The sequence below is a fragment of the Melanerpes formicivorus genome, unplaced genomic scaffold, assembly GCF_026170545.1.
Source record: "Melanerpes formicivorus ecotype bairdi unplaced genomic scaffold, bMelFor1.0.p_v2 SCAF_50, whole genome shotgun sequence".
Taxonomy (NCBI): domain Eukaryota; kingdom Metazoa; phylum Chordata; class Aves; order Piciformes; family Picidae; genus Melanerpes; species Melanerpes formicivorus.
In genome coordinates, this window is record NW_027142402.1 from 1,024,638 (window position 1) to 1,052,623 (window position 27,986).

General features: G+C 57.4%; 2 protein-coding genes across 5 annotated transcripts; both read right to left on the reverse strand.

Annotated features, from left to right (window-relative positions):
• Positions 1–337: 337 nt before the first annotated feature.
• On the reverse strand, positions 338–6,496 carry COQ3 (coenzyme Q3, methyltransferase). The gene is made up of 7 exons (XM_068160392.1): positions 6,355–6,496; positions 5,965–6,067; positions 5,501–5,653; positions 4,572–4,671; positions 2,946–3,188; positions 1,755–1,914; positions 338–905 (listed from the first exon to the last, which is right to left on the reverse strand). The coding sequence occupies exons 1-7, from the start codon at positions 6,449–6,451 to the stop codon at positions 709–711; spliced, it is 1,053 nt and encodes a 350-aa protein (XP_068016493.1). The 5' UTR covers positions 6,452–6,496; the 3' UTR covers positions 338–708.
• Positions 6,497–7,585: 1,089 nt separating this feature from the next.
• On the reverse strand, positions 7,586–27,806 carry PNISR (PNN interacting serine and arginine rich protein). Of its 4 annotated transcripts, none has more exons than XM_068160425.1 (12): positions 27,719–27,806; positions 22,588–22,706; positions 20,840–21,025; positions 20,016–20,239; positions 17,729–17,915; positions 17,038–17,228; positions 16,345–16,482; positions 15,792–15,891; positions 15,078–15,131; positions 13,499–13,669; positions 10,517–11,575; positions 7,586–10,156 (listed from the first exon to the last, which is right to left on the reverse strand). In XM_068160425.1, the coding sequence occupies exons 2-12, from the start codon at positions 22,673–22,675 to the stop codon at positions 10,056–10,058; spliced, it is 2,499 nt and encodes an 832-aa protein (XP_068016526.1). In that variant the 5' UTR covers positions 22,676–22,706; positions 27,719–27,806; the 3' UTR covers positions 7,586–10,055. The 4 variants fall into 4 exon arrangements, 3 of the variants coding, with proteins under 3 accessions (XP_068016526.1, XP_068016527.1, XP_068016528.1); XM_068160426.1 differs by having other exon boundaries at positions 10,474–11,575; XM_068160427.1 differs by lacking the exon at positions 15,078–15,131.
• Positions 27,807–27,986: the final 180 nt, after the last annotated feature.

Consider the following 27,986-nt stretch of genomic DNA (forward strand, 5'->3'; position numbering starts at 1 on the left):
CTGGGAACCAGATGTCTGGTACTGCTCAGCCTGAGCAGAATCAAAGGGTTGTGGAAGGGTTGCTGCCCTGGGTTGAGCTAGAACAGAACTAACTCTGGGCAGGGATTGACTTCCCAGCTCAGTGATGGCCACTTTCTGAGGCACAAAGCTCTGGTGGAGCAGTAAAGTGTTCCTTGCAGCTTTGCTTTCTGTAGGCAGAGGAAGTGAGTGGAAAGAACAGGCACAGAGCCTCTGTGCTGAGGAGGCTCCTGGCAGCTGAGCCCTCTGGTCCAGGAGACAGCTCTTCCCCTGCCCTCAGCTCACATCAGCTGCAGAATGAGCAGGACCCAACACCAAGGAAGGTTGAGTACTTTACATCCCAAGCATTTATTTCTTACACATCCCTGTGGGGTTGCAGCTGCTGCTCCAGGGAGCTGGGAGCTCTCCCAGCAGGACTGAAAATGCCATTCCATGCAGGAGCTTCCTCCAAGCTACTGGCAGGATCCAGCAACTGGAGAATGACTCTCTGGTAACAACACTCACTCTGCAAAAGCTTTGCTCCTTCCAGCCTGAAGAGAGCCCTGAGAGGGTGGCACTTGGTGGCTTCTTTCCTGAGGCTGCCCTCCAGCACCTGGCCAGAAGGAGCAGCAGCACTGTCAGCGCACACACCAAACCCTGCAGTTACAGAAGGGTCTCTCGTGTCCAGCGCTGCTGCTGGTGGCAGTTCCATCACACAGCAGGCCCAGCTGCGGCTGAGGGCTGCTCAGCTCCCAGCTCTGGCAGGGCTCCTGCTGGGCTGTGCTGTCCCTGCGCCCGGGGCTTGACGGCGTGCACGGCGTAGTTGATGCTCCTGCTGCCCACCCAGCTCCACGACCCCCAGAGGGGGTTGTACAGCATCCCCTGCACAGCCTTCACTGAGAAGCCACCTAGGAGACAGAAGCAAGGCATGTTCTTCAACACTGTCAGTCACTGCCACAGCAAAGCCCTTCATAGCGTGGCTTGGGTTGGAAAAGGCCTTTAAGCTCATCCAGTCCAACCAGGCTCTGCCTCTGCCAAGGCTGGGGCTGAGCCCTGGCCCTCAGCACCACAACTCTGCCTCTCCCAAACACCTCCAGGGATGGGGATTCAGCCACCTCCCTGGGCAGCCTGGGCCAGCCTGTGAGTACCCTTTTAATGAGGAGGTTTCTTCTAACCTCCAAGATGAGGGAAGCAGAAACAGCCCTCCTGTCAAATCACTGCCCTGCTCCTGATCCTGCTTTGGCAGGGAGAGCAGAACCACCACCAGCAGCACTGGACCTGGGGCTGGTCCTGTCCCTCACCCTCCTGTCAAATCACTGCCCTGCTCCTGCTTCTGCTTTGGCAGGGAGAGCAGAACCACCAGCAGCACTGGACCTGGGGCTGGTCCTGTCCCTCACCCTCCTGTCAAATCACTGCCCTGCACCTGCTTCTGCTTTGGCAGGGAGAGCAGAACCACCAGCAGCACTGCACCTGGGGCTGGTCCTGTCCCTCAGCATCACTGCACAGTGCCAGGGCAAGGCTTGCCAAGACAAGAGCTCAACTCAGCCTTCAGCTTCTTTACAGTGAGCTAGATCCCAGGGGGCTGTGAATGGCAGGGGGTTGAAACCTCTGCAGTGGGCTCAGCACAGCAGCAGGAGTGGCCCTCAGAACGTGCAGGAAAAGCTGTCCCCTGCCCTGCAGAGGCCTCCCAGCTCAGCAGCTCTGCAGGGACCATCTGGAGACCTCTCTGCACTCTCATCACCTGGCCTGGAACTTACTTGACTCCAGGAGGCTCTCCAGCTCTTCAGGGGGGACAAACCTCTCCCACTCATGTGTCCCATCTGGTACAATGCCCAGGAGCTTCTCTGCCACCACAATTCCCAGCACGTAGGACAGCTGTGTTCTGTTGATTGTAGTAATGAATAAAGAGCCTTCAGGCTAATTCAAAGAGAAAAGGTTCAATCAGAAGAACATTTCATTGGTTTCTTGGCACTCAGGGACAGAATTTGCCCATCTGCAGGGCTCCATGCTGCAGAGCCCAGAACAGCTATTTACAGCTGTATCCTTTAAATACAGCCCAGAATGCAACGTTTAACAGCATGGCTCAGCAGGCATCAAAGGCTCAACACAATCAAACTCTTAGCTGGCCTGAAAACTGTTTCCCTGCCCCCAAAACTATGTGATAAAGGCACTTGTAACAGCACTGCCCAGGAAATGGAGAAATCTAAGGGACTGAGGCACAGGCTGCATCTGTTGTGAAGGGAAACACTTGGCTTAGGCTCAACCCAGAATCTGCAGCCCTACCTGCACCTGCTGCCAGGCTTGGCTGAGCGATCACCAAGTCAAACCCCCAGGGCAGCAGTGAGTTCCAAGTACTCCTGAGACTGTTTGGCAGCAATAAAGGATCATTTCTGTGTCTCCAGAGGCTCAACATGAGTTGTGTTCCACTCAGCTCATCTCTGCTCCTCTGGGTTAGCAGAAGGGTAAATCAGGAGCAAAGGAAAGCTGCTGCTTGTGTGCAGGGCCTGCTGTCCTGCTTCACAAATGAAGTGGCCTCAGGGGGAAGAAAACCTCAAAGCACAACTGTGACCCTTCACAAGGCAGCCAGGAGCACAGCTGATGCCAGAGCTGCAGTCCTGTGGGTCAGGAACAGCCCTACAGCCAGCTTTGATGCAGCCTGACCCACAGCCATCCCTTCTCACCTGGGTGACAGCAGCAGGTCTGGATGCAGAGCAGCTCTGCATTGCTGGGCAGTGCCACTGACACTGCTGTAGGGCAGGGCTGGGAAAGACATTGCCTCCAACTTGAGTTACTGAGCTGGGGAAGAGCTGCTTGCATCACAAAGGATGGAAGGAACCTCTAGAGCAGACTGCAGGGAGGAGAAATGGCTGCAGGGGTAGAAGTCTTCTCCTTCCTTGAGAATAAAAGGGGATCAATATTCCCAATAATGAAGGCAAGAACTCCCTTACCTTCAACACCTGAGAGCAGCACTTGATAAACATTCCAAGGTCAGCCACATGCTCCACTACTTCAGAAGCTACAATTACATCAAAGGTTTCCATAGACTCCTCCACAATCTCCTCCAGTGAACTGGACTGGTACTGTATTCTCTTGGCCAGGACTGGATCAAATGACTTGTGCTGATCTGCTGTTCTGATGTTGTCCTCCAGAGGATCAATTCCAGTAACTGAAGCTCCCAGTCTGCCTAAAGGCTAATAACACAGAGTGTCCTGAAAACAATTCACTTAAAGGCATCTGGAACTCTGCAGCTGGCAGAAAGCACCCAGCAGAGAGCAAGACAAAGAATGCTGAGCCCTGCTCTGGCAGCCTGGCTTGAGCCCTTCAGGAAGAAGCTGTGGGGGAGGTGGAGTTGAACTCTCCCAGGAAAGGACAGGAATGCTGAGAAGAAATCCTTCTGGATCCATCTTGCTACAGCAAACAGAGACTTCACAGAACCAGCCAGGTTGGAAAAGACCTCAGAGCTCATCCAGTCCAACCTGCCACCCAACACCTCCTGACAACTAAACCATGGCACCAAGGCCCACATCCAAGCCCCTCTGGAACACCCCCAGGGATGGGGACTCCACCACCTCCCTGGGCAGCACATCCCAATGGCAACAACTCTCTCTGGGAAAAACTTTCTCCTCACCTCCAGCCTAAACTTCCCCTGGCACAGCTTCTGACTGTGTCCTCTTGCTCTGGTGCTGGCTGCCTGGCAGAAGAGACCAACCCCCACCTGGCTACAACCTCCCTTCAGGGAGTTGGAGAGAGCAATGAGGTGTCCCCTGAGCCTCCTCTTCTGCAGGCTTTACTCCTGCCCCTCTGACAGAGGGCCAAGAAGGGGGGGATGCAGCCCAGCCCTGCAAGGAGAGCAAGCCATGCTGGGTTTGGTTACTGCCCCTGCTCTCCCCAGCAGGCAGCACTAATGGCAAAGCCTCATCGCTTCTCAATGGTCACCCAATACGGCAGCAGCCCTGGGCCGTGCCCACTGCTGACAGTGAGCACTGATGTTCACTGGGATAGCAGCAGGCTTGGCTGTCACTCAAGGTTCTCCAGGCTCTTCTTACTCACAGGTGAACACCTCAGCCCTCACCTCTCCTGAAACTGACACAGGCTGCAGAACATGACCACATGTCTGTTATTCCAGCCCGGCAGCTCCGGCAGCCCCAGCAGGGGAGGCAGGCAGGGGGCAGCCCCGCTGGGCAGCAGGCTCTGCAAGGCCACAGGCCCAGCACTGAATCACTACAGCTGGGAAAGACCTCCAACCACTGAAGGGGTCCTACAGCAAGGCTGCAGAGGGACTTCTCATCAGGGTGTCCAGAGACAGGGCAAGGGGGGGTGGTCTGCAGCTGAGGCAGAGCAGGGTCAGACTGCAGCTGAGGAAGAAGCTCTTTAGGACTGGGATGGTGAGACTCTGGATTGTCTCAGTGACAACTCCCTCCCTTGCTGTGAGCCACCAGCACCGTGCTAACAGCACTCTCCACAGAAGGCAGAGCTCCTCCTTGGAGGAGGAGAAAGCAAGCAGTGTACCAGCAGAACAGCTCAGCCACTTGGAACCCCTTTCCCAAGGGCAAGCAGAGCACACAGCTGCTTACCTCACTTAGCAGGCCACCACCACAGCCAACATCCAGGATCTTCACCCCAGCAAGTGGACTCCCCAGGTGGTAACTGCTGCTCTTGCTCAGCAGAGTATCTCTGAAAGGCAAGGGCTGTGATCAGAGGCACACACAGCAGGCTGGCTTTTAGGTACACCTCTGTGTGTGCCTAGAAACCAAGCAGAGCAGCGCTGGTGAACTTTAGGGCTCCTTCAGCAGCTTCCTCCAGACAGCTGGGGAGAGTTTGTTCTGTAAGTAGAATCTAGGAGCCCTCCAAACAGGAAACAGCATTGTGAATGCAACCTGCTATTATCTTAAGTACTGGTGACTGGTTTTGTATCCTTAGGAGCAGAGGAAATGGCCTCAGGCTGCAGCAGGGGAGCTCTAGGTTGGAGATTAGAAGAAACTTCTTCCCTGACAGAGTTCTCAAAGCCTGGCACAGGCTGCTCTGGGAGATGGCTGAATCCCCATCCCTGGAGGTGCTTCAAAGAGGCAGAGATGAAGTGTGAGAGGGAAGGGCTCTGGGTTTGAGGAGTGCAGATTTAGACTGGAGATCAGGAAGAAATTCTCTGCAGTGAGGCTGGGGAGACTCTGGCACAGGCTGCCCAGGGAGGCTGTGGCTGCCTCCTGCCTGGAGGTGTTCAGGGCCAGGCTGGATGAGGCCTTGAGCAAGCTGGGCTGGTGGGAGGGGTCCCTGCCCATGGCAGGGGCTTGGAGCTGGATGAGCTCTGAGGTCCCTTCCAACCCAACCCATTCTGTGGCTCTCTGGTTCAGCCCCAGCCTTGGCAGAGTTAGGGAGTGGCTGGACTGGATGATCCCAAAGGGCTTTCCCAACCCAAGCCTTTGCTGATTCTATCAATCCTCTGTGCTGTCTGTGCTCAGGCAGCACCAGCCCAGGCACCAGGGCAGCCCTGTCCTCAGGGCCATACCTGATAAATGGCACTCTGATGTCATTCATGGAGTGAAGAGCTGAATATTCTCCTTCTTCATCCCACCACTTATGGGCCAGCAGCTGGAATTTCCTCACTTCTGCTGGGTCCACTGATGAGTGTGAAGTGCTGCAAAGTCTCCTCACACTCACCCTAAGGAATGAAAGATGAATGTCAGGGGGGGAAACATGTTTGCTTTCTGCAGCAGAAAATGCAAACAAAGCCAGGAGTCCTCTTCCTTTGGACACCTCCCCAGGCTCTGGACACCCCGTGGGACCTCCTCTCCCAGAACAGAAGGCTGCACAGCTGCCCCCTACAGCTCAGGAATCGATAAACCCAAACCAGGCTGCCCCAGGCACCCACACGGGTGCGAGAGCCACAAATGGCTTCACCTGACACAAAGCAAAACCGAACTGCTAGAGAAGATGTGGTGCTGGGCAGACAGGCTTGGCTCAGAGGCTTACCGGCTGTGGGTTTCAGTCGGGGGGACAGGCAGAGCACCGCTGGAGCTCAGCTGCATCTTCCTGCTGTGGCTCTGAAGGGAAGCTCCCAGGCCGGTCTGGTCACCTGCAGAAGCAGAACAGCAGCTTCGGGAGCGCCCAGTGGCAGGCGCCGTGCCGCTGGCTCCCCAGCCACCCAATCTCCGCATGCCTGCTTGCTGCTGCGCGCCGGGACCCGGGACCCCTGCCCGGCCCGGAGGGGACAGCGGAGCGCTGCCCGAAGCCACCCGCGGCCGAGGGCGGGGAGTGCGGGGCCCTGCCCTTAGGGGACCGGGGGAAAAGGCCGCCCCAGCTGCGGGAGGCCACACGGCGCGGGGCAGGTCCCTCCCTCCCGCCCGCTCACCGCCCGCTCACCGCCCGCCGCCGCCAGCAGCGCGGCCCCGGCCCGCCGGCGCCCCAGGGCCCGGCTGAGGAGCGGGCCGAGGGCACAGCCGCTGCCGCCCCACGCCATCGCCGCCGCTGCCCCGCGCCCGGCTCCGTCCCGCTCCCCGCGCCGGGCGTGCGGCGCCCACAGGCTCCCGGCGCGGGGCCGGCGCCTGCAACCTTGGTTCCGGCCCTCGCGGCGGCCCGGGGGCGGTGCGGGGCCGCTGCAGCGCCCCGGGGCGCTCTGCACCGCGACGCTGCTGGTAGGAGACGAGGGAAAACCTCTCCCCTGCGAGGCTGCTGAGCTCTGGGGCAGGCTGCAAGGGAGCTGCCGGAGACTCCTTCTGCGGAGAGATTCCAAACCCACCGGGATGTGCTCCTCTGGGACCTGCCCTGCGTGATCCTGCCCTGGGTGAGGTCCCTTCCAGCCCGCCCCCGCGCTTCGAGATCCGTGATGTTTAAAAATAGAGTCACCAAGCAATGAAAGAGAGAGTACAGGGGCAGGTGTCTGACCTGCCAGGGTAAGCTGGCTGTAAACCAGAAGCACAGAATTGTTTGGGCTGGAAAAGACCTCTAAGAGCATCAAGTCCAACCCCCAACACTAAAGCAGCAGTCATCCATTTCTCTATTATTAAACAGACTCAGATAAGAGAGTTAAAAGCTGCAGCCCAAGCTCAACCCTCTCCCGGGAGAGAGGGCCTCACAGACAGCACAGCTGTTGGCTGCAGACTGGCGCCCATGCCCTGCTCCAACCAGCAGTGCTTGCTCTACCTTCCTTTCACTCATTTCTGGCCTCTCCCTGACCCCGGGAGGGGTAGCCCTGGGGGTACATCACACATTGGGTTTGCTGTGTTCATCCCCAAACCGTTTTTCACCTGGTTCCACACCCTCCCTTACTTATTAATGTTTCCAGGGAAGGGCCTCCCAGTCAGTGCCAGGCACCCCCAAAGGCTGCCATGCTCTCCTGCAGGGCACTGCAATGACTTTGCAGGGCTTATCTGACAATGCCAGGGAGCAACAACCCAGGGGAGACCTTCCCCCATGCAGCACTCCCACTGCACAGCTGTTTGCCCCTGCTCTGAGCCCACTCCAGCTGTGCAGAATTAAAGACTGAACCAAAGACAGACCAAGACCCAGAGACCTGCTGCCGGGGAGGCTGACACAGAACTGAAGCAGTGGGAGCTGCTGGTGTGCTGTGGAGTAAGATTCAGGCCTGAAAGAGTGCAGTCCAGAGGTAGTATGCTCCTTTATTGGCATACAAGTCACTGCCCACAGAAGTGCATTTGTGTCAAAAATAGCTCTCATATTTACAGGAAGTGAGAGAACTCCAGGGCTTGGCAGGGAGTATGAAGGTTTCCATACACAGTCTTTGTCAGTTATTAGAGAACAAAAAGCTGAACATCCACTCCAGTGCATCCTGGCACCTGTATTCCTCAGCTTCTCTTCAGCTTCATTGTAGCTTCTCCCAGCCTCAGGACACCTCCTGAGGCACCTGAACCATGCTGCTACCGACTTCCATGTGCAGAGAGCCAGCTGAGACCAATCCATCCTTGTCCCCAGGCCAAGCCAAAGCAGTGCTGCAAGTGCTCTCTTGTTGTGCTAGGATGCAGCTGCTCACTCCAGGTGGAAGGACCTCCTTGGGGTGGATGTTATTGATGACTGATCACCTCTTGCTCTGTTAAATAAACCTGCAGGTATTCACCAGCCATGAGCTCGTTCAGTAACCCTGGAGTGGAAATGGGATCCTTGGCAGTGGAGCAGTTTGACTCCTGCAGCTCACTGATGGGAAGGATGGCAGTGGCAGAAGTGCTGCTGCCTAGCTGGGTGCTGAGTGTAGCTCAGTGGATTCCTCTGCTCATGGAGACAGACTGCAAGGTCTCTGTGCTAGGCTCATTTTGGCTCTGATGAAGATAGAGCCAAAGAGCTCTTACTGTGGTGTTAAGCCTTTCATCCCCTTCACAACTGCTACCTCACCAGACCTTCTAGGCACAGATCTCCAGGATCTGAGTTCAGCTCCTGCAAGCCACTGGCCTAGATGTGGATTATGGGCTGGGGTGTTGACTTACACTTACTTCACACTCTTGTTACTAACAGCAATCAGAGAATGGTTTCAGTGGGAAAAGCCCCTTCAGAGCACCCAGGCCAGCCATCCTCTAACTCTGCAGGTCTGGGGCTAAACCAGGTCCCTCAGCCTCTCTGAAACTCTCTGAATGCCAGGGGTGGGCATTCAGCCACCTCCCTGGGCAGCCCAGAGAACCCCTGCAGGGAAGAAATTGCTTCCAGTGTGTAACCTAAACCTCCCCTGGGGCAACCTGAAGCCACTCCCTTTCATTCTGTCACTTGTTCCTAAGAAGAAGAGACCAACCCCCACCTGGCTCCAACCTCTCAGGGAGCTGCAGAGAGCCAGGTTTTCATTTCCTGAAGAGGCAACTGGGGACCTCTGTCCCTTTATGGTGGTGATAAAGCCAGAGCCTCAGCTACGCTGCTGTGTAGTCCATGCTGCAAGGAGCACAACTCCAGTGGTCACCACACACTAACACTGAGCTAACCTACTGCCAGGCTCCTGCTGTGCCCCCAGTGCCACTCTTGAACCCACTCCAGACACACAGCTCCAGCTCTGACTCTTGCTCCTGTAGCATCCCTGAAGAGCCAGGAAAGAGGCTGAGGGAGAGAGTTCCAGAGCCTCCCACTGCCACACCACTCTCAGATTCCTCAGGGGATGCAGTCTGGCTGGGCAGTGACCCAGATTTACACACAGCACAGTTCTTGCTAGTCCAGATCAAAAGGTCGTTAGAAATCTGTTACACAGATCCAAAGCACAAGTAAGATCTCTTCCCCTTCTCCTTCCACACCCCCAACAGCTCAACCCCATCATGTCCACAAATTACAATGGGTTTTTGTTGACAAATAGTTTACCTTAAAATCTTTGTTTTGTTTCAAGTAGCTGGAAAGTTTGTTATAGCAGAAAGCTGCCTTCTCCCTTAAGAACCAACCAAAAGCCAACCAAAACACTTCTACAATTCAAGACAAACTCCAGGTGCAAGACATTTAACCAATAAAAAAACCCCTGAACTAAAGAGCTTTATTGACATCACAGTACATTCAAGAGTAGGGTTAAGAACATTACAGCTGGAAGAGAATGGCCTGGGGCAGGGCTGGGGGATGGTGGTAAGGGGGGAAAAAAAAGAAACCAAAATAAAGTCCTGGGAATACAAAGAAATCCTAAGGTTGTGTCTTTAATTCTGAGCAGCATTTGGGGGGAAGGAAAGAAAAAGGGAAAAAGAAGGAAAAAAAAATAAAAAAGAAAAAAGGAAAAAGAAAAAAGAAAAATAAAAGGAAAGGAAAAAAGGGGAAAGAAGGAAAAATAAAAAGGGGGAAAAAAGAAAAAATAAAAGGGGGAAAAAAGGAAAAATAAAAGGGGAAAAAAAGGAAAAATAAAAGGGGAAAAAAGGAAAAATAAAAGGGGAAAAAAGGAAAAATAAAAGGGGAAAAAAGGGAAAATAAAAGGGGAAAAAAGGGAAAATAAAACAGGGAAAAAAGGAAAAAATAAAGGGGAAAAAAGGAAAAATAAAAGGGGAAAAAAGAATAAAAGGGGGTGGAAGGAGGAAAACCAAAGGACCAAAAACTACAGCTATTTACAGATAAAAAACCCAGAAGGATTCTGCTTTCACCTACACAGCCACAAAGTGCCTCTATAATGAGACAAGCCTCTTATAACTCATGGAATTGTTAAAGGTCAGAGCAGTGCTGCCAGAGCGCTCCTCAGCGTTTGCGACGAGGAGGAGTTGTGGATCTGCAAGAGAGAGGGGGACAGGAAAACAAAAAACACAGAGGGAGGGGGCAAGTTAATTGGGCAGACACAGGAGCCCCCCCAAACCCACACACCCCGCAGGCTTTACTCATTACTAGGCTGTTACAAAGATCTGCTTTGGTTTGGCTTCTCCCAACGTTACTTTTTTTCCTCCCCGAGACACAAACCGACAAAACCATAAAGCAAAAGTGACTAAGTCCCAGAGTCTGTTACAAACAACAAGCCCTAAGGTGTACACATGAGGATGAGTAGCAAAAACTAAAGGCAAAGGCAGACAAAGCAGATAAAAAGGATACTACCTTGATCGTGACTTAGACTTGTGTTTGCGGCTTGCCTTCTTACCAGACCTTTGGGATTTCTCCAGGGAGCAGGACCGGAGGTGCTTGGCTTTCTTGCCCTTCTTCTCCCTGCTGCTGCCTGCAGACTCACAGCTACTCCTGCCACTAGACTCCGAGCCTGACCCTCTCTTGCTCTCTTTGGTGCACACCTTCTTGCTCTCGTGCCGGGAGTCCTGCCTGATGATCTTGACGCAGATGGACTCCCCGCGGGTGAAAGTCCTTTCGCTCTCTCGTTTTCTCTTCAGCTTACTGTCCTCCTGGCTGCCGGCCTTGCTCTCCTTCTCCTCCTTCTTGGCCTTATCTTTCCTCTTTTCCTGATCCCTCTCCCTCTCCCTGTTCTTCTTCCTCTCTTTCTCCGCCCCCCCGCCCTGCTCCTTCTTCCTCTCCTGCTCCTTGCCCTCGCCCTTGTGCTTGTGCCTGCCGCCAGGGGGGCTCCTGCGCTGCTCCTCGGCCTTGCGCCGGTCCCGGGAGCGGCTGCGGCTGGCGCGGTTGGCTCGCCGGTCCCGAGAGCGGCTGCTGCTGCGCCGCCTCTCCCAGCTCCTGTCCCTGGAGGGGCTGCGGTTCCTGCGCCTCTCCCCGCGCTCAGCGCTGCGGTTCCTGCTGGATCTCCTCCTGTCCCTGGCCTTCTCCCTGCTCCTGCTCCTTTCCCTCCTGTTCCTGTGGCTGTAGCTCCTGCTCCTGCTGCGCCTAACTTTGTGCGAGGGAGTCCTGCTGCGGCTGTGCCGCTTCTTCCTCTTGGGAGAGGAGGAAGGCGAGGAGCTGCGAGTGCTGCCCGAGCTCGAGCTGTAGGACGAGCTGGAGACAGAGGAGCTGCTGCTGCTGCTCCTGCTATTGCTGCTGCTGCTGCCGCTGCTAGAGCTGCCTGACCCGCTCCTCCCCGCCCGCTCCTTGCCCTCCTTTCTCACGTCTGCCTCAGGAGCCACTGCATTGGGAGATCTTTTCTTTTCGTGAAGCACGTCTGCTTCCAGCTCTTTTGCCTCCTGGCATGCTGAGTTATTGTTCTGTTCTTTGCTGATGAATTCATTCACCTCCTTTGAAACCTTTTCACTTTGCAACTTTTCTTCTGAAAGAAAAGAAGGGAAATGCAATTCACCTGCAGCCAGACACCACTGATGCCCAGGCTGCTGCTCCTGGCCAGCCCCACACGTCCCAGCTCTGCCCTCAGCGCTGTACTGCACTGGCTGCCACCATGCAAAGCACCCACCAGCACCCTCTTGTTATCATTCATGGAAAGGACCTCAAAGCTCAACCAGTCCCAGCCCCCTGCCATGGGCAGGGACCCCTCCCACCAGCCCAGGCTGCTCAAGGCCTCATCCAGCCTGGCCCTGAACACCTCCAGGCCGGAGGCAGCCACAGCCTCCCTGGGCAGCCTGCTCCAGTGCCTCCCCAGCCTCACTGCAAAGGCTTTCTAGAGAAGTTTTTCTCCTGGCGCAGAAGGAGTGCAGAACCCAGCCCCTTTCAGAAGTCCCTGATGTTATTCCATGCTTAAGACAAGGTTTTCAAACCAACATCCTGGAGCACCAAACTCTCAGACTCACCTACATACACTGCTGCAGCTGGGAGGGTGGCAGAGCCCTGGAGCAGGCTGCCCAGACAGGTTGTGGAGTCTCCTCTGGAGGCATTCCAAACCCACCTGGACATGTTCCTGGGTGATTTACTTGGTGTCATCCTGCTCTAGCAGGGGATTTGGACTGGATGATCTCTAGAGGTCCCTCCCAACCCTACCACTCTGTGAGTCTGACACAAACCTTGACTAGAAGCTGCAAAGGAGCTGCAGCCTCCCTCTGTGCATTTTGCTGAATCAGCTTTTTTGCTCAGACTTTGGAGTTAAAAGACAGGATTTCTAAATTTGGCTTCAAATGTGGCTTCTCTCCCCAGCTTACACATTCTGAGCAGCACACTGCAGAGAGCAGCACAGCCAGAACCCTTGTGCTTCAGAGGCTGCTTTCTCCACCAGTGCACACACACCAAGCAGGGAATTCCATACAGAGCAGCAGAGTGAGAACTTCTGGGCTAAGATGCACCTTTCCTCCCCTCAACTCCCCCCCCAGCCAGAGCAGACAGTAAGGAGCCCCTGGGTGCTTACCACTGGGTGCTTGCACTGGGTGCTTACCACTGGGTGCTTGCACTGGGTGCTTGCCACTGGGTGCTTACCACTGGGTGCTTTGCACTGGGTGCTTAGCACTGGGTGCTTTGCACTGGGTGCTTAGCACTGGGTGCTTGCACTGGGTGCTTAGCACTGGGTGCTTGCACTGGGTGCTTAGCACTGGGTGCTTCCACTGGGTGCTTCCACTGGGTGCTTAGCACTGGGTGCTTAGCACTGGGTGCTTAGCACTGGGTGCTTGCACTGGGTGCTTACCACTGGGTGCTTGCACTGGGTGCTTAGCACTGGGTGCTTCCACTGGGTGCTTCCACTGGGTGCTTAGCACTGGGTGCTTAGCACTGGGTGCTTAGCACTGGGTGCTTGCACTGGGTGCTTACCACTGGGTGCTTGCACTGGGTGCTTAGCACTGGGTGCTTACCACTGGGTGCTTAGCACTGGGTGCTTACCACTGGGTGCTTGCACTGGGTGCTTAGCACTGGGTGCTTACCACTGGGTGCTTGCACTGGGTGCTTAGCACTGGGTGCTTACCACTGGGTGCTTGCACTGGGTGCTTAGCACTGGGTGCTTACCACTGGGTGCTTGCACTGGGTGCTTACCACTGGGTGCTTGCACTGGGTGCTTAGCACTGGGTGCTTCCACTGGGTGCTTCCACTGGGTGCTTAGCACTGGGTGCTTAGCACTGGGTGCTTAGCACTGGGTGCTTGCACTGGGTGCTTACCACTGGGTGCTTGCACTGGGTGCTTAGCACTGGGTGCTTACCACTGGGTGCTTAGCACTGGGTGCTTACCACTGGGTGCTTGCACTGGGTGCTTAGCACTGGGTGCTTACCACTGGGTGCTTGCACTGGGTGCTTAGCACTGGGTGCTTGCACTGGGTGCTTACCTTCCAGCTGTTTCTCCAGCAGCAGCTGCTGCTCTCTCTCCTTTCTCCAGAAGGCCTCCTGCTTTTGCCTGATCCTGTGCCGCAGTTCCTCCTCGTCGGTCTCGGACGACTCCGAGCCTCTCTCACTCCTCTCATCTTCGCTGTCTCCTGATCCATAACCACCCAGGCCACCTGCGTGCATAAAGTCCAGTCTGGCACCAGGCAAGGCCAAGCTCTCTTCAAGCAAAGAGCAGAGCAACACTGCCCTTCCTTCACTCCCTCTCAGCAGAACCAAGTGACTGCTCTTCAGAGGGGGCCAGTGCTGGAGCGAGCCAGGCCCCACAGCTGCACTGGTGCTCTCTGCCTGCTCCTGCCCCTCCTCTGTTTGCAGCAAGCAACCCCTGTGCTCAGGGAACTCTTCCCATTGTATCAAGGGCAAAGCAGCTCCCTGCAGAGCTCACACAGGGCCTGCCTCTGCAGCACCAACCCAACAGAGTGCCCAGGACCATTCCCAGGAGACACCTCTGGAATGATTTCAGCCACAGGCCAAGGCTACAGCAGTTCTGAAGGCCTCAGTGGGTTTGGTGTCTTGCTTTAGAAAGCCCTGGGCTTTGGCAGGGAGGGAGAGGAACAGAAAGGGACTCTCCTCCCCTACAGACATTACCACCTGCTGCACTGGGAAGAGACACAAGTCAGTGTGAACACCTGACATGGAGGTGTGCTCGAGCTGCTTTCAGACTGAGGCTCTTGGGGTCTTTGCTGAGTTAGTTTTACACCAGGTGAACACTTGTGAAGGTAGCACTCAACTGTCAAACACACAACTGAGCACCAACACTGCTGTGGGGTCTTTCAGCTGGTGAGAAGCATGTGGGCAAAGATCTTTTGCTGGAATCTCAATCTCTTTTCCCTGTGCTGTGTCTGGTCACCTCTGGCAAGGGAGCTTTTACATCAGACAATCGTTCCAAAGGTGATCACAGCTTTAGGCACAGACTCTCACATAGCTCTTCCATCAACTTGCCCTTCTTGTTTGGATGGATCAACACAGGAATAATACAAACCAGTCTTCATTCATACATTCATGGGATGGGTGGGAAGGGATCTTAAAAGATCCTCCAGTTCCAAGCCCCTGGGCAGGGACACCTCCCACCAGCCCAGGTTGCTCAAGGCCTCATCCAGCCTGGCCTTGAACACCTCCAGGGAGGAGGAATCCACAACCTCCCTGAGCAACCTGTTCCAGTGTCTCTCCACCCTCACTGGCAAGGATTTCTTCCTAATCTCCAGTCTCAATCTGCCCTCCTCAAGCTTCAACCCATTCCCCCTCTGAAGCAATCACACTTGGAAAGGCAAATTGATCTCAGTTTGTGTCAGTATATTCAAAAGGAGGGCAAGATTCCCACACACTAACTCACACTGCCTAGTCCTGTACTCCAAAACCCATCCCACTTACAGCAGTAAGGGTCACCTGTGGGGCAAAGAAAGGTGCTGGCAAGGATCAAGTTAGTGGCAATTCAAATCTAGCATCACAAAGCAATCCCTAGAAAGGCAAGGCAAGAGTGAAACTCCCCCTGAAAGCCCTCTCCAGAATAAGGAGCACACTTACCGAGTCCAGTGAGGGAAGCCAGTGCACTGGACTGTGCCAGCTGCTTTGCAGGAGCTTTGTATCACATCAACAACAGGAACAACATGTTAACACAAATAGCCACGATTTCATAGTCATGAGTCTATGGTATTGTTAAATCTACTACTAGTGCTGCTCTTTGGAGGGAGAGAAGAAACGTTAACAACGCATCAGCCATTGCAAACCACTTCTAGAGATCCTCACCATGAAGGGTTACAACTTAACTGCAAATCAACAGTGAACAGAGAGAAGAGAAGAACAACAAACACAGCATCAGCAATCACATCCCCAGTTACAGCATCTGCACAGCAACTCGCAGCAGTTACAGTAAGAGTCTGTTCTGCAAGATCCCAGTGAGAGCAAATCAGTTTCTGAGGACTCAAAGTGCATCTCTTTTCACTTCTGGACAGCTCAGAACTTGGTCAAGGTGGCAGCACTGAGAGGGCTACAGCTCAGGAGGCACTGACACCCAGGTACCACTGGAACTACCATGGATTGTATCAGAGCAATGGAGCCGGAGAGGTAAGGCACAATCCACCGCCCAGGACAGCGGGGCATGGCTGCTGGCTCTGGTCCCTACCCAGCTGGATGCATTACACTGGGACTGCTCTTGGGGGGGAACTATGGAGGTTCAATGCTCTAGAGACATGCAAGTCTAGGAATCTCCAGAGGAGAGAGAGCCCCCCCCAGGCATACCTTTGGTGGCTTTGCGGTGCACGTCTTTGGCCACGTAGTAAATCTCCTCGTTGGTGACATCCAGGAGAATCTCTGTCAGCAGCATTTTGGTCAGCATCATCTGAAACAGAGACCACCTCCTGAATACAGAGAAGAGCCAAGCCCTCCCGAGTGAATGCTGCCCTCCAATGGCAGCCCTGGAGCTGCACCTCTGGGGTGCCTCTCATTATTTCAAGCCATTTCTCACTGCCCCCTGACAGGAAGCTACTGTGGCAGATCCCAGGGGGATGCATGGAGCCACTCAAGGATTCCAGGGCTCTGACAAGGGATCTCCAAGTACAGACTGGCAATGATCACTGCAGAGCCTCAGCCACTGCATTCTTGCACTGCTCTGCTCCACAGGAGTTACATAACCCAGACCTTGGGCTGCAGGAGGCAGGGACCTGCACCTCGAACGCTGCTCTACCGCTGCACTCCTGCCGCCAGGAGCGGGCAGAGACAACGGGCTTCAGCCTGCTGTGCTCCCACCACAGGAGCAGACAGAAATGCTTAGTGAGAGCTGCATTAGTAATACCATTTGATACTCCTTCTCTTCCTCTGTCATCTCTGGTTCACTCTGCTCCTCTTGGGGAGCTGGGGATGGACTCCTGCTGATTTTCCCAACGCTTACAGCTTCTGTGTTCTCAGCATCTTCATCCTCCTCATCACTGTCCTGCAAGAACAGCACCAAATACCTCAGGGGACACTTAGGTGTGCATCTCCTGACAGTCACCTTGATTTGCTTCACACTAAAGTCTGCACTGCAGTTACCACCAAGCTGCCTTCCCTTCCTCCCCTCCTCACAAACATGCAGGTCCCTCTCCCCCCCAGGAGACAAGCACAGCTGTCAGAGCAGTGCCAGGCAGCTGCTCAGAACTGCAGCCAGAAGAGGCAACACAAGGCCTCCTCAATGGGCTCAGCTCAGCAAATGCAGCTATCTGGATTTGTCCAGCTACTGATGCAGAACTCAAACCTTCAAAGAGCCCTTCCCAGAACACAGGAAAGAGTCCAATTTCCTCATCTCCTCTGGGCTGCTGCAGATCAGATCAGACACTTTTACCTCTCAGACATGAGCCACTTCAAAACAGCAGGGAAACACCACCAAAGCAGCAGCTCCATTTGACTTGAAGCACCAGGAAGAGGAATGCAGTCTCCTTTTGAAGGGAGCAAGCAGCTGCTACCCTCCAGGAGACACACAGCTGGGGAGGGAGCAAATCCTTCCACTTACAAACTTGCTTTTCTGAGGCAGCCGTGGGCCATCCCCCTCCTCAGCCTCCTCACTTTCCTTCTTCTCTTTCCTGGACAGCTGGGAACGCTGCTGCTCCATCCTCTCCTTCTCCAGCTTCTTCTGCTTCTCCCTCTCCATCTTCTCCAGCCCCTCACGGATCCAGGCAGGCAGAGTCCTGCGCTTCACAGCATCTACAGCAGCAAGGTTTGCACTCTGGTAAGATGAGCAGCAAACCTAGCAGCAACCTTCCCCCTTCCCACACCCCCCCCAAGAAGAAAGGAAGGAAAAAAACACCCAAGAAAGAATGAAAGCCTCCCCCCCAGGCCAACCAAGCCACACACCTGCCTGTGGCCTAAACACCCTTTGCAGAAGCTTCTCCTTTCCCTTCCATTTCACTTTAAACTAGAGCTTTGCAGCTGTTTTCAGAGATCCACAGCATGGGCTGGGTTGGAAGGGACCTTCAGCATCATCCAGTTCCAACCCCCTGCCATGGGCAGGGACACCTCCCACCAGCCCAGGCTGCTCAGGGCCTCGTCCAGCCTCGGCTGGAACGCCTCCAGGGAGGGGGCACCCACAACTTCCTCCAGTGCCTCCCCACCCTCACTGTAAAGCCTTTCTTTCTCCTGTCTAGTATCCAGCTGCTGTCACAAGCCAGCTGCTGTGTGCCCACGGAGGGGGGGCTGCCATGTACCAATCTGTGGCGGCTCCTGCTTCACAGGCATCGCGATGGGGGAGCGCTGTCGGTCTCGGAACGAGGGCCTCTCCCTTCGGTTCTGAGGAGGAGCAGGAGGTGCTGGTGGCCCTGGAGGCCCTGGTGGTCCTGGCTGCCAATAAGGTGGATGAAATCCACCTTGAGGTGGACCAAAAGCAGCCCCATGCTGAAAGAGTAATGCAGTTTGTTTTCCTTCAGAGGGAAGAGTACAGAGCGCGTGCACGAGCTGGCCTGCGGGCTCCATGCAAGCAGGACCCGGCGCTCCCAGGCAGTGCTCCCAGGCAGCTCTGCTCTCCCAGGCAGCTCTGCTCTCCCAGCCTGCTCTCCTCTCCCAGGCAGCTCTCCTCTCCCAGCCTGCTCTCCTCTCCCAGGCAGTGCTCCCAGCCTGCTCTCCTCTCCCAGGCAGTGCTCCCAGCCTGCTCTCCTCTCCCAGGCAGTGCTCCCAGCCTGCTCTCCTCTCCCAGGCAGCTCTCCTCTCCCAGCCTGCTCTCCTCTCCCAGGCAGCTCTCCTCTCCCAGCCTGCTCTCCTCTCCCAGCCTGCTCTCTGGGGCCCCCAGAAAACAAGGTTCCCTTCCATGTCTCCTAAGTGCACTTGGATGTAAGCAGGGATACCAAGAAAGCTGAAAGGCTTTGACCAGCCTCCTTCCACGCTGTGCTAACCAGCAGGCCCTTCAACCACCATCCAGCTCCAGCAGTTCCTTGTGAGCTTATCACCAGAGCATGCAGGGCAATGAAGGGGACAGGAGATGAAGGTCTACAACTCCACCTAGCTCAGCAGTCTTTCCTTGCAACTACAGCTTGAGGGCACAATGGAAGAGCTGAAGGTTGCCTTACAACAGAATTTTGCCCTGTGCACCTCCCAGCAATCATTTGTGGGTGGTCATGAGGAGGGCTCACTGAAGTGTCTGCAGGTTCAGCACAGAGCCTGGGTTCTGAGCAGGCTGTAGGCAACCCAATAGTCACAGGTCCTGAGGCACACAGGAGAGGGCTCTGGGGTTAGTGTTTGCTGCCCACAAGTGCCTAATGGAATTGGCTCAGGAAGAGAGTGCTGGGGAAGAACCAGCATCAGGTATTTGGTGTTGTATCCTACTGACTAGGGGAGGAAGAGCTCTTCCAGCCCAGGCCAAGCAGCCCTCTGTCATCCAGGGCCCAACAAACCTTCTGCAGCACTTCAGAGAAATCAATGCCAAGAGCTGGTCCCAAGCAGAGCAAACAGGGGACTTACAAGACACTGGTGTGGCTGAAAGCATTGGCTCACTGCCTACCAACAGTGCTGAGCAAGAGCAGCAGGGCAGAGGGTGGAGACATCTCACAGGTTTATTCACAGAATGGGTTGGGTTGGAAGGGACCTCAAAGCTCATCCAGCTCCAGCCCCCTGCCATGGGCAGGGACACCTCCCACCAGCCCAGGCTGCTCAGGGCCTCATCCAGCCTGGCCCTGAACACCTCCAGGCAGGGGACAGACACAACCCCCCTGGGCAGCCTGTTGCAGTGTCTCACCACCCTCACTGCCAAGAGTTTCCTACTCCTCTCCCATCCAAATCTGCCCTCTTCCAGCTCAAAGGCACTGCCCCTTGCTCTTGACTGCCTCTCCTCCTGTCTCTGCCCTGGGCTGTTTCTGAAGAGGGGGAGGGGAGTCAGCAGGTAGTTTGCCATTACATCAAGAGCTTTGAAAGAAGAACACTGAGAGCAGGGGAAAGATCCCAAACTTCCTTGTGTTTAAAGATCTGTGCAATGCCCCTGCTCTGATCAGTGCTCTGACCAGTGCAGCCCCAGGCTTATCAGCTGTGTCACCTCCACACCAGAATGAAGCAGAGCTGGGCTGTGGGCTGCTCGGCAATGCCACTGTTTATTGAGTCACAGCAGGTAGAGATGGAAAGGATCCATGGATCACCCAGTCTATCCCCTGCAAGCACAGGGCTGCTCCCTGGGGTGCAGTGCCCACTGCTTTCAAGGGGCTTCTGCACTGGGTGGGTTTCCTTCCCAAGCCCCAGGAGGGTACTTCATCTACCGGCACGGGGCAGCTGGCTCAGCGCCGCAGCCAACAGCTGCCTCTCACTGCCAGCATGGCCAAGCCCCCACCCCTCTGGCCTCACAGCTGGGACCTCTACAAGTCTCTTCTGCAGAGCAGCTGCTGCCAGTGCACTTTAGCAGCCACCAGACTCTGGAGATGTTTGCAGGACTGGAGAATGAGCTGGCTGCAGAGGAACACCTCCACGGAGGGCACTCTGCACGTCTACAAGGGGAGAGCAACAAATATGTTTCACCTGGTAGTCAAACTGGTTCACTGGCCCCATTGCAAAGTTATCTGGAGGTCCCCCAAAGTTGTGATTGTTCTGGTTAAATATATGCCTGTTGTCAGGAGCAAACTCCCCGCTGTCCTGACTGTTGCTGTCTTCCGAGGGAGGCACGACTTCCATCTGCCCCGGGGCCGGAGCCATCCACTGCTGCTCTGGAGGTGGGGGCGGGGGTTGGTGAGGCACTCCCCACTCTGGTCAGGATTCAGAAGACAATTCAGCACCAAGTTAGTACCACTCCTGCAGCCCACCAGCCCCTCACTGCTCTTCTCTCTATCCCCAAGCCCCTCAAGGCAGCCCAGACAAAGCTATGGGGAACCCTGGCAGGGTCTGGCTCAGAAGGGACCTTCGAGGGACACCTCCCACCAGCCCAGGCTGCTCAAGGCCTCACCCAGCCTGGCCCCTGCAGGGAGGGGGCATCCACCCCCTCCCTGGGCAGCCTGCTCCAGTGTCCAGCTCCCACTTTGCCCACAACACCCAGGGCCAGAGGCAGGCTTGCACAGGTGTGCTCTGCAGAACAGGGAGCTCTGTGGCTGTGCTGCCACCCAGGCTGAGCAGCACTGAGGGGCCAGCAGCAGCTGGGGCAGCTCAGCAGCTGGGGCAGCTCAGCAGCTGGGGCAGCTCAGCAGCTGGGGCAGCTCAGCAGCTGGGGCAGCTCAGCAGCTGGGGCAGCTGGATGGGGGCCCTGCCCCTGCAGACCTGGGGACAGGCACATTCCCCTCCAGCAGCCCCTGAGAGAGGTGACACTTCATCACACGAGGGAGACCAGGGAGCAGTGAAGGGAGGGAACAAACCTGGCTGCCACATCCTGTTGAAGTTGGGATCCCCCTGAAAGTTATTGTGGTTGTTGGGCCCAGACTCTACTCCTGACATATCCTGTCCATTTGGCATCAGTCCTGCCTGGTCCACTACACTCTGCTGCCCTGAGGCCTCTCGCTGAGCAATCCATGCCTGAGCCAAGGCAGCCCAGTCAATCTGGCCTGCAAGAAACAGAGGAGAGGCCAGGTGTGAGCACCCCCAGCTCTGCCACTGCAGCTGCTGCTCCCCCTCATGTCCCACTGCCCCTCAGGAGGGGGCCTTTGCCTGCAGCAAGCACCACCAGCACCTTGGCAGCTGGCTCAGTGTGCAGGGGAACACACTGCAAGCCATGCCAGGCTGGGGACCTGCTGAAGTGGAGCTTCTCTGCCTGTGTGCAGCCTGCCAGGCTGGGTTAGCTGCCCCTGAGCGCTGGCTGGGTGTAGCAAGCTGCTGCTTCCACAAGGGCACTCCTCTGGCTAGCAGAAAGGTATTTCTCAAGGCCTCTACCCTCACACTCTTAGTTGCTGAAGGCTGAGGTGTGAGAAGCTGGCCAGAGAAGTGCATTCTGCAGTGCCCCCTGCAGCAGCCCTGCTGCCTGGATGCTCTCCTGTGGCACAGTTCTCTGCCACTCTTTATCTTTACTCCCATCCCTACCAGTTAAGTGCAGAAGCTGCACCCTGAGGGGAAGACACCAGTGTGTCTTCTGCCCACTAGCAAGCCAGGAAGCCTCTCTGGAGAAGGGACAGGATTGAGGAGACAGAAAGCAGTGTACAGCCAGGCTGCCTACCAGTGCCTGAGCACCACACACGTGCCTCCACCCTCCCCAGCCACTCCTGGGCTTCTCCTCACACTTTCAGCTCATGTCACCTTCCTCTCAACACCTGCTATGTTGTTTAAAATGCTGGGGTGGTTTTCAGTGGGGGAAGGAAAACCCAGAGATCACAGACTCCTAGAATGGCTCAGGTTGGAAGGGACCTCTGAAACCATCTGCTCCAACCTCTGCCACAGGCAGGGTGCCTCTCAACCAGGCTGCTCTGGGCCTCATCAGCCTGGCCTCAAACACCTCCAGGCAGGAGGCAGCCACAGCCTCCCTGGGCAGCCTGGGCCAGAGCCTCACCACCCTCATGCTGAAGAACTTCTTCCTCAGCTCCACTCTAACCCTGCTCAGCTTCAACCCATTCCCCCTTGCCCTGTCTCTGGACACCCTCAGGAAAAGCCTCTCTGCAGCCTCCCTGCAGGAACTGGCAGCAGCTCTGAGGTGCCCCAGGAGCCCTCTCCTCTGCAGGCTGCACAGCCCCAGCTCCCCCAGCAGAGCTGCTCCAGCCCTGGGAGCATCACTGCTGCAACCCAAGCCAAGGACCACACTCATCTCCCAGGGGTTTTCTGCCCACCCAGCTGAACATGGGCACTGAGCAAAAGCAGATTGTCTCAGCTCAGCAGTTCAGCTTGGCTGAAGGACAGCCAGGGACAGAGAGCCTCTGGCTGCTGGCCTGTGCCACTGGTGAGCCAGGGCAGCTCAGGCTGCTTGCCTCTGCCCTGCACAGCAAGCATTAGCTGTCTCCAAAGCCAGTCTTCCCTGGGTTTGCTAGGTGCTGAGAAGAGCACCACAAAGGCAGCACCTTGAGAGCAGCTGCAGGAAGGCAACCATCAGTCATGCTCTGGGACAAAGAGTCAGGACTTCAAATGACAACAGATCAAGAGATAGCAAAGAGAGAGGAAACCACAAAGCTTTCTGAGTACTTACTTGGGTCCTGCTGGTGCTGAAATGACTGCATCCACTGCTGTTGGTTCAAAGGCCATTGCTGCCAAGGTTGTCCACCTTGATCCCACATCTTTTAAGTCTTTATATAGTCTATATTTCAACTAAAAATAACAGTTGTATGTTTAAATAGATGCCCAAGAAACAGCACACAACTGAAACTTACACAAGTGCAGCTAAAGTCAAGCCTTGCAAAGCAAGCTGAAGCAGTGCTGGCTTAATACTGCTAAGCTGGTGGGAGAGCCTCATCCTCCAGGCACACCTCAGAGATCACTGCCAGGCTTCAGAAGCCTCTCTAGGTTTGCAGGGACATGAAGCACAGAAGGATGCTCAGGGAGAGCTGTGACCAGTTTGTAAGGCAGGACCCCAGGAAATGCAGTTGAAGGCAAACCTCAACACAAGGCACTGCTCCAGTGAGATCCTGGCCTGGCTCCTGGGGCAGAGGTGTGTTGGGGAGCCAAGTGTCATGCAGGGTGGTTCAGGGAGAGACACACGCTGTTAGGGCTTGCACTGGAGAGCTGCACAGCTACCAGAGGGTGTCCAGCTGCATCTGCTGCACTGGAGAGGCTCAGCAGCACTTCAGAGCTGAGAAAGCAGCCCCCAAGCCCACCACTGCACACCTGCACCTCTGAGCCATGGAGCCTCACACCCAGTGCCAGTGGGGCTGGCTGCCTTGTAGACTGCCCAGGGGGTACCCCTGGCAGCAAGAGGGGATGTGATGCCACGGCAGCTCCACAGCCTGCCCCAGGAGCTGCAGGCCCAGCTCTTCCAAGGCTTTGATGAGGCACCAGAGCGGGCAAGGCTGCACTGAGTCCTGCCCAGCCTGCTGCCAGCTCTTCCCCAGGCCTTCTCTCTGTGCTCACACCACCCAACAGCCCATGCTGCACAAACACCACCCATGGAGGCACACTCAGGACTCCAAGTCATGCCCTGGGGCCAGAGGAGCAGCACAGAAGCTCCAGTTGTGGCTCACAGCCAGGTCAGACACAGATAGATGAGCACAGCCTGTCTGCCTCAGAGGGAACCAGCTCCAGGCAGCCACTTGGGTGGCCAGCAGCCATCACAGCACAGTCTGGGCTGGGAGGGACCTCAAAGCTCAGCCAGTCCACCCCCTGCACTCAGCAGGGACATCCTCCCCTGGAGCAGCCTGCTCACAGCCTTGTCCAGCCTCACTCCAGGCATGGGGCCTCAGCCACCCCCCTGGGCAGCCTGCTGCAGTGCTCCAGCAGCCTCCTGGGGCAGAGCTTGCTCCTCACATCCCATCTCAGCCTGCTCTGCTCTCAGCTCAACCCATTGCCTCTCACCCTGCCACTGCAGGCCTTTGGGAGCAGTCCCTCTGCAGCCCCTCTGTGGTTCAGGTCAGCAGTGTGCAGAGCAGGTTTGGGAAGCAAAGGCTCAGCATGTGCCACTCTCTTGCAGAGGGCAATGCAGAGAGGTGCTGGGGGCTGAGATTCTGTTCCTCAGCTCCTCCAGCTGCACCCTGCCTTTCTGCCTCCTCTCCCCAGCAGCACAAACAAAAGAACATTCAGTGGTGCTTCCAGAGCTGCTCCCTGATGCCAGATCACAGCACAGGGAGCTGCACCCATTGAGGGATCTGTTTACAGTGCAGAAACAGAAGCTAATTCAGGACTCTGTTCCCCCCAGGAGCAGCATGCCCCGGGGGGGCAGCCTGCAGCCCCCAGCTCAGAGCAGTCACATGAGAAGCTGCTGGGAGGGCTCAGCTCTGCTGGGAGGGCTCAGCTCTGCTGGGGCTGCACAGCAGCACCACAGCATCAGGGGCCTCAGCTGCTCACCTTTGGGCAGGAGCTCAGGACAGCACAGGCAGCAGAGGCACATCAGCTGCTGCTCACTGTGGCACTCCTGGGCTGCAGGCAGTGACCCACACCACTCCTCCAGAAGGGCCTCAGGAGCACCACAGGCCCTCTGGCAGCCTCCCTGGCCTCCAAAGGCTCGGGCTCTGCAGACAGGCCCGAGGGGAAGTGGAGATGCTCCTTGAAATCAAGAGCCTGCTCTCCTGGGCAGGCAGCTTGCTCCAAGGAAGAGCTCTGCCTGTCCCCCAAGGGAGCTGGTGCTGCACTGAAGGGTTGTGGCACAGCTCCACCACGAGGTTTGTGGCAGCCTTCAGCTGCAGACAGAACAAATCCAACCACACCTCCACACCCTGGACACAGCAGCTGGCAGAGACAGAACTGAGCCCGGTGCCCCCAGCAGCTCAGGCTGAACAGCACTGCCTGAGAGCTGCTCCTCCCTCCCCCTTCCCCCCACTGAGCTACTGCTGCGCCTGGGCAGTGGTGGGGCTGGAAGGACTGGGGGGTAAATGCTCCAGGGTAGTTCAGGTTTCTCCCCAGGAATGAGAGAGTCCAAAGTCAGTGAAGGACACCAAGTGCAGGAGCCCCAGGAGTATCTTCTGTGTGCCCCACACCAGCTGGGCACTCCTGTGCCCATGCCACTGCAACACAGAATGCTTTCCTCTCACACTCTGGCCCTGCCCCAGCCCCTCAGGGTCCTTCCTGGAGCGAGGAGCCCAGAAGTGAGCCCAGCACTCAAGGTGTGGCCTCAGCAGTGCTGAGCACAGGGGCACAATCCCTGCCCTGCTCCTGCTGCCCACACCACTGCTGCTCCAGGCCTCCCTGGCCACCTGGGCACACACTGGCTCACCTCCAGCTGCTGCCAACCAGCATGCCCAGGTCCTGTTCTGCTGGGCAGTCTGCAGCCACTTCTCCCCAGGCCTGGAGCATTCATGGAGCATGTCCCCAGGCCAGCACCTGGCCTCACCCATCAGTCCCCTCCTCACTGGGCATGAGCAGGAGCCACCAAAGGCAAAGACAGCTCTCCCTTCAGGCAGGGGGCTCAGCTGCTGAGCAAAGGGAGCACACCCACCAGACCTGCCCAGGGCAGGCATCCTGTACCTCAGAGCTGGAAAGAAGGGAGATGGACACCCCTGTCCCCCCCTGCACCTAACTGACAGCCAAACACAGGCAGGACTCCTTTCTGCCCCCACAGGGGAGGTGGCAAGTGAAACTCTGCTGAATTTGCAGTCTTCAGCCTTGTGAGCCCCAGAGTGGAGGAGCCACTTTCAGAGCAGGGTTTGGATGTCCCATGTGAGAAGGCAAGGAGCCAGGCAGTGCCACAGTGCCCCAGGCAGACCAAACACCAGCAGCTGGCTCTCTGGGTTGTCTCTGGCTTGTCAGGGCTGCTGGTGACTTCTCCTGGGTCAGTTCCCTGGGGGCCCCACAGCATCTGCCCCCCCTGCAGGAGGCACCACCTGGCAGTGGCTGCAGAGCTCCAGAGCAAGGCCTGCTCCCCAGGACACAGCTGCTCAGCTGGGCAGGACTCTGCCCTGGCAGCCTGCCTTGGCCACTGCCTGCTGGCTGACAGCCCTCATGCTCTGCAGCCTGCCATTCCTCACCTTTAGAGGTGGCTGACCCTGTGCCTCCTGGCAAAGCCCCTGGAGCACCCCCTGCTCCTTCCCTAGGCACTGGTTAGGACAAGCACCTGCAGGTCTGGCTGCCAGAGGTGCAGCGAGCACTGCCCTGTGCTTCAGGAGCCTGAGGCAGCACACCCTGCAACCACCCACAGGCCTGAGCTGGAAGGGGCCATCCAGGAGCATCCCTGCCACAGGCTGGGCACCCTGCACTGGACCAGGCTGCTCAAGGCCCCACCCAGCCTGGCCTTCAGCACCTCCACTGACGGGCCACCCACAGCTTCCCTGGGCAGCCCACCCCAGCAGCACCCACAACACTTCTGTGTCCAGCTTCAAACCATCGCCCTGGCCCTGTCACCACAGGCCCTGTCACCACAGGCCCCGCCGGAGAGCCCGTCCCCACCCTCCTCATCAGCCCTGCCTGCTCGGGAAGGCCACCAGGAGGTCTCTCTGCAGCGTCCTCCGGGCTGAACACTCCCACCTCTCAGCCTGGCCCCGCGGGAGAGGTCCTGCAACCCTCACCCTTGCTGCGGCCCCAGGCGCAGCGCCTGGCAGGCGGCTCAGCTGGGCACCGACCCGGGGCGCCGCGGGGCGCTGAGGAGACGGGGGGGGTGTGAGTGTGTGTGTGTGACTGTGGTGTGTGAGTGTGGTGTGTGCTGCAGGGTTGTGTGTGTGACTGTGGTGTGTGAGTGTGTGTGTGTGTGCTGCAGGGCTGTGTGTGTGAGTGTGCGTGTGTGAGTGTGGTGTGTGCTGCAGGGCTGTGTGTGTGAGTGTGCGTGTGTGAGTGTGGTGTGTGCTGCAGGGCTGTGTGTGTGACTGTGGTGTGTGAGTGTGTGTGTGTGTGCTGCAGGGCTGTGTGTGTGAGTGTGAGTGTGGTGTGCGCTGCAGGGCTGCGCCGGCGCTGCCCGGGGGCCGCAGCGGGCTCGGGGGCCGCAGCAGGGCTGCTGCATGTGAGCAGCTCGCCCGTCCCGCTTCTCGGGAGCCCTGCGGTGGGACGCAGGAAGGAGCCCGCGGGGACGGCCCCGAAGCCCATCAAGCAGCACGAATGTTCCACGCAGCCGTTCTCCTCCGCGGGAGGCAGGCTGCTGGCGCCGCCAGCCGCCCAGCCCCGGGGCCGGCGCTGCCCCCTCCCTCGGTAACCGCCTAAAGGAGGCCGGGCTCGGCCCCGCGCCCCGAACCAGCGCCGGGCAGGGCTCCGCGGCCTCCCCGCGCGGGGCTGCTTACGTGCGCTCCTCCCGCGGCTTCCACGGCGGCTGCGCCCCCGGGAGAGGCGGCGGCCCCGGCACATGCGCGCCGCCAGGTAACGGGACCCGGCCCCGCCGGCCACGGGGACCGCGCGGAGGGGCGGCGGCGCACGCGCGCTGGGCGGGACGGGGTCCCGAGGGCTCCCCGGCGCCGGCCGCCCCATGGCCCCCCGCGCCCCCGCCGCGCATGCGCACCGGCCCGCCCGCCCGGCGGGGGAGGGCCGCGAGCTCGGGCCGTCCCTTCTGGTGCAGGCCGGCGGCTCCCGCGGGCGGCAGCGCGGCGCGGCCGGCTCCTGGGGCCAGGCGAGGAGCTGCCGCCCTCGGCAGCCCGGCGCCCTCCAACGCCTCTCGGCGCGGCTGGGGGAGGAGCGAAGGGGAAGATCGGGTCAGCTCGACACCCGCCGGCCCCCCGGGAGCGCTGGCGAGCGCAGCTTGCCCCGCTACTTACACTCTCCCCCGCCTCCCGCCGCAGGCGTCGCCGCTACTAGCGCCCCGCGGCCGCTTTCTGCCCTCTTTCGCTCCTCGTCTTCACGAACAAGACAATATGGCGCCCACTGGCGCTCACCCGGAAGTAGAACTCGTCACAGAGCTGACCCTTGCCAGGCGCACGCGACCGCCTCTCGCCGCCATCTTTGGTAAGGGCGAGCGGGTGCTTCCTCCTTCGCTCCCCCGACGGGAAGTGGCCGGGCGCACGCAGTGCCGCGCCGCTGCCATCT

Bases quoted from the DNA above. Each gene is read 5' to 3' on its own strand.
- PNISR (XM_068160425.1), bottom strand. From the start codon at position 22,675: ATGTGGGATCAAGGTGGACAACCTTGGCAGCAATGGCCTTTGAACCAA. The intron at 16,483-17,037 runs GTAAGTGGAAGG...CTGTTCTTGCAG, and splicing joins TGCCTCAGAAAAGCAAGTTT to GACAGTGATGAGGAGGATGA. The intron at 15,892-16,344 runs GTATTACTAATG...TCTCTGTTTCAG, and splicing joins AAGAGAAGGAGTATCAAATG to ATGATGCTGACCAAAATGCT.
- COQ3 (XM_068160392.1), bottom strand. From the start codon at position 6,451: ATGGCGTGGGGCGGCAGCGGCTGTGCCCTCGGCCCGCTCCTCAGCCGG. The intron at 4,672-5,500 runs GTATGGCCCTGA...CTTGCCTTTCAG, and splicing joins ATCAGAGTGCCATTTATCAG to AGATACTCTGCTGAGCAAGA. The intron at 906-1,754 runs GTAAGTTCCAGG...TCTGTCTCCTAG, and splicing joins GGAGAGCCTCCTGGAGTCAA to GTGGCTTCTCAGTGAAGGCT.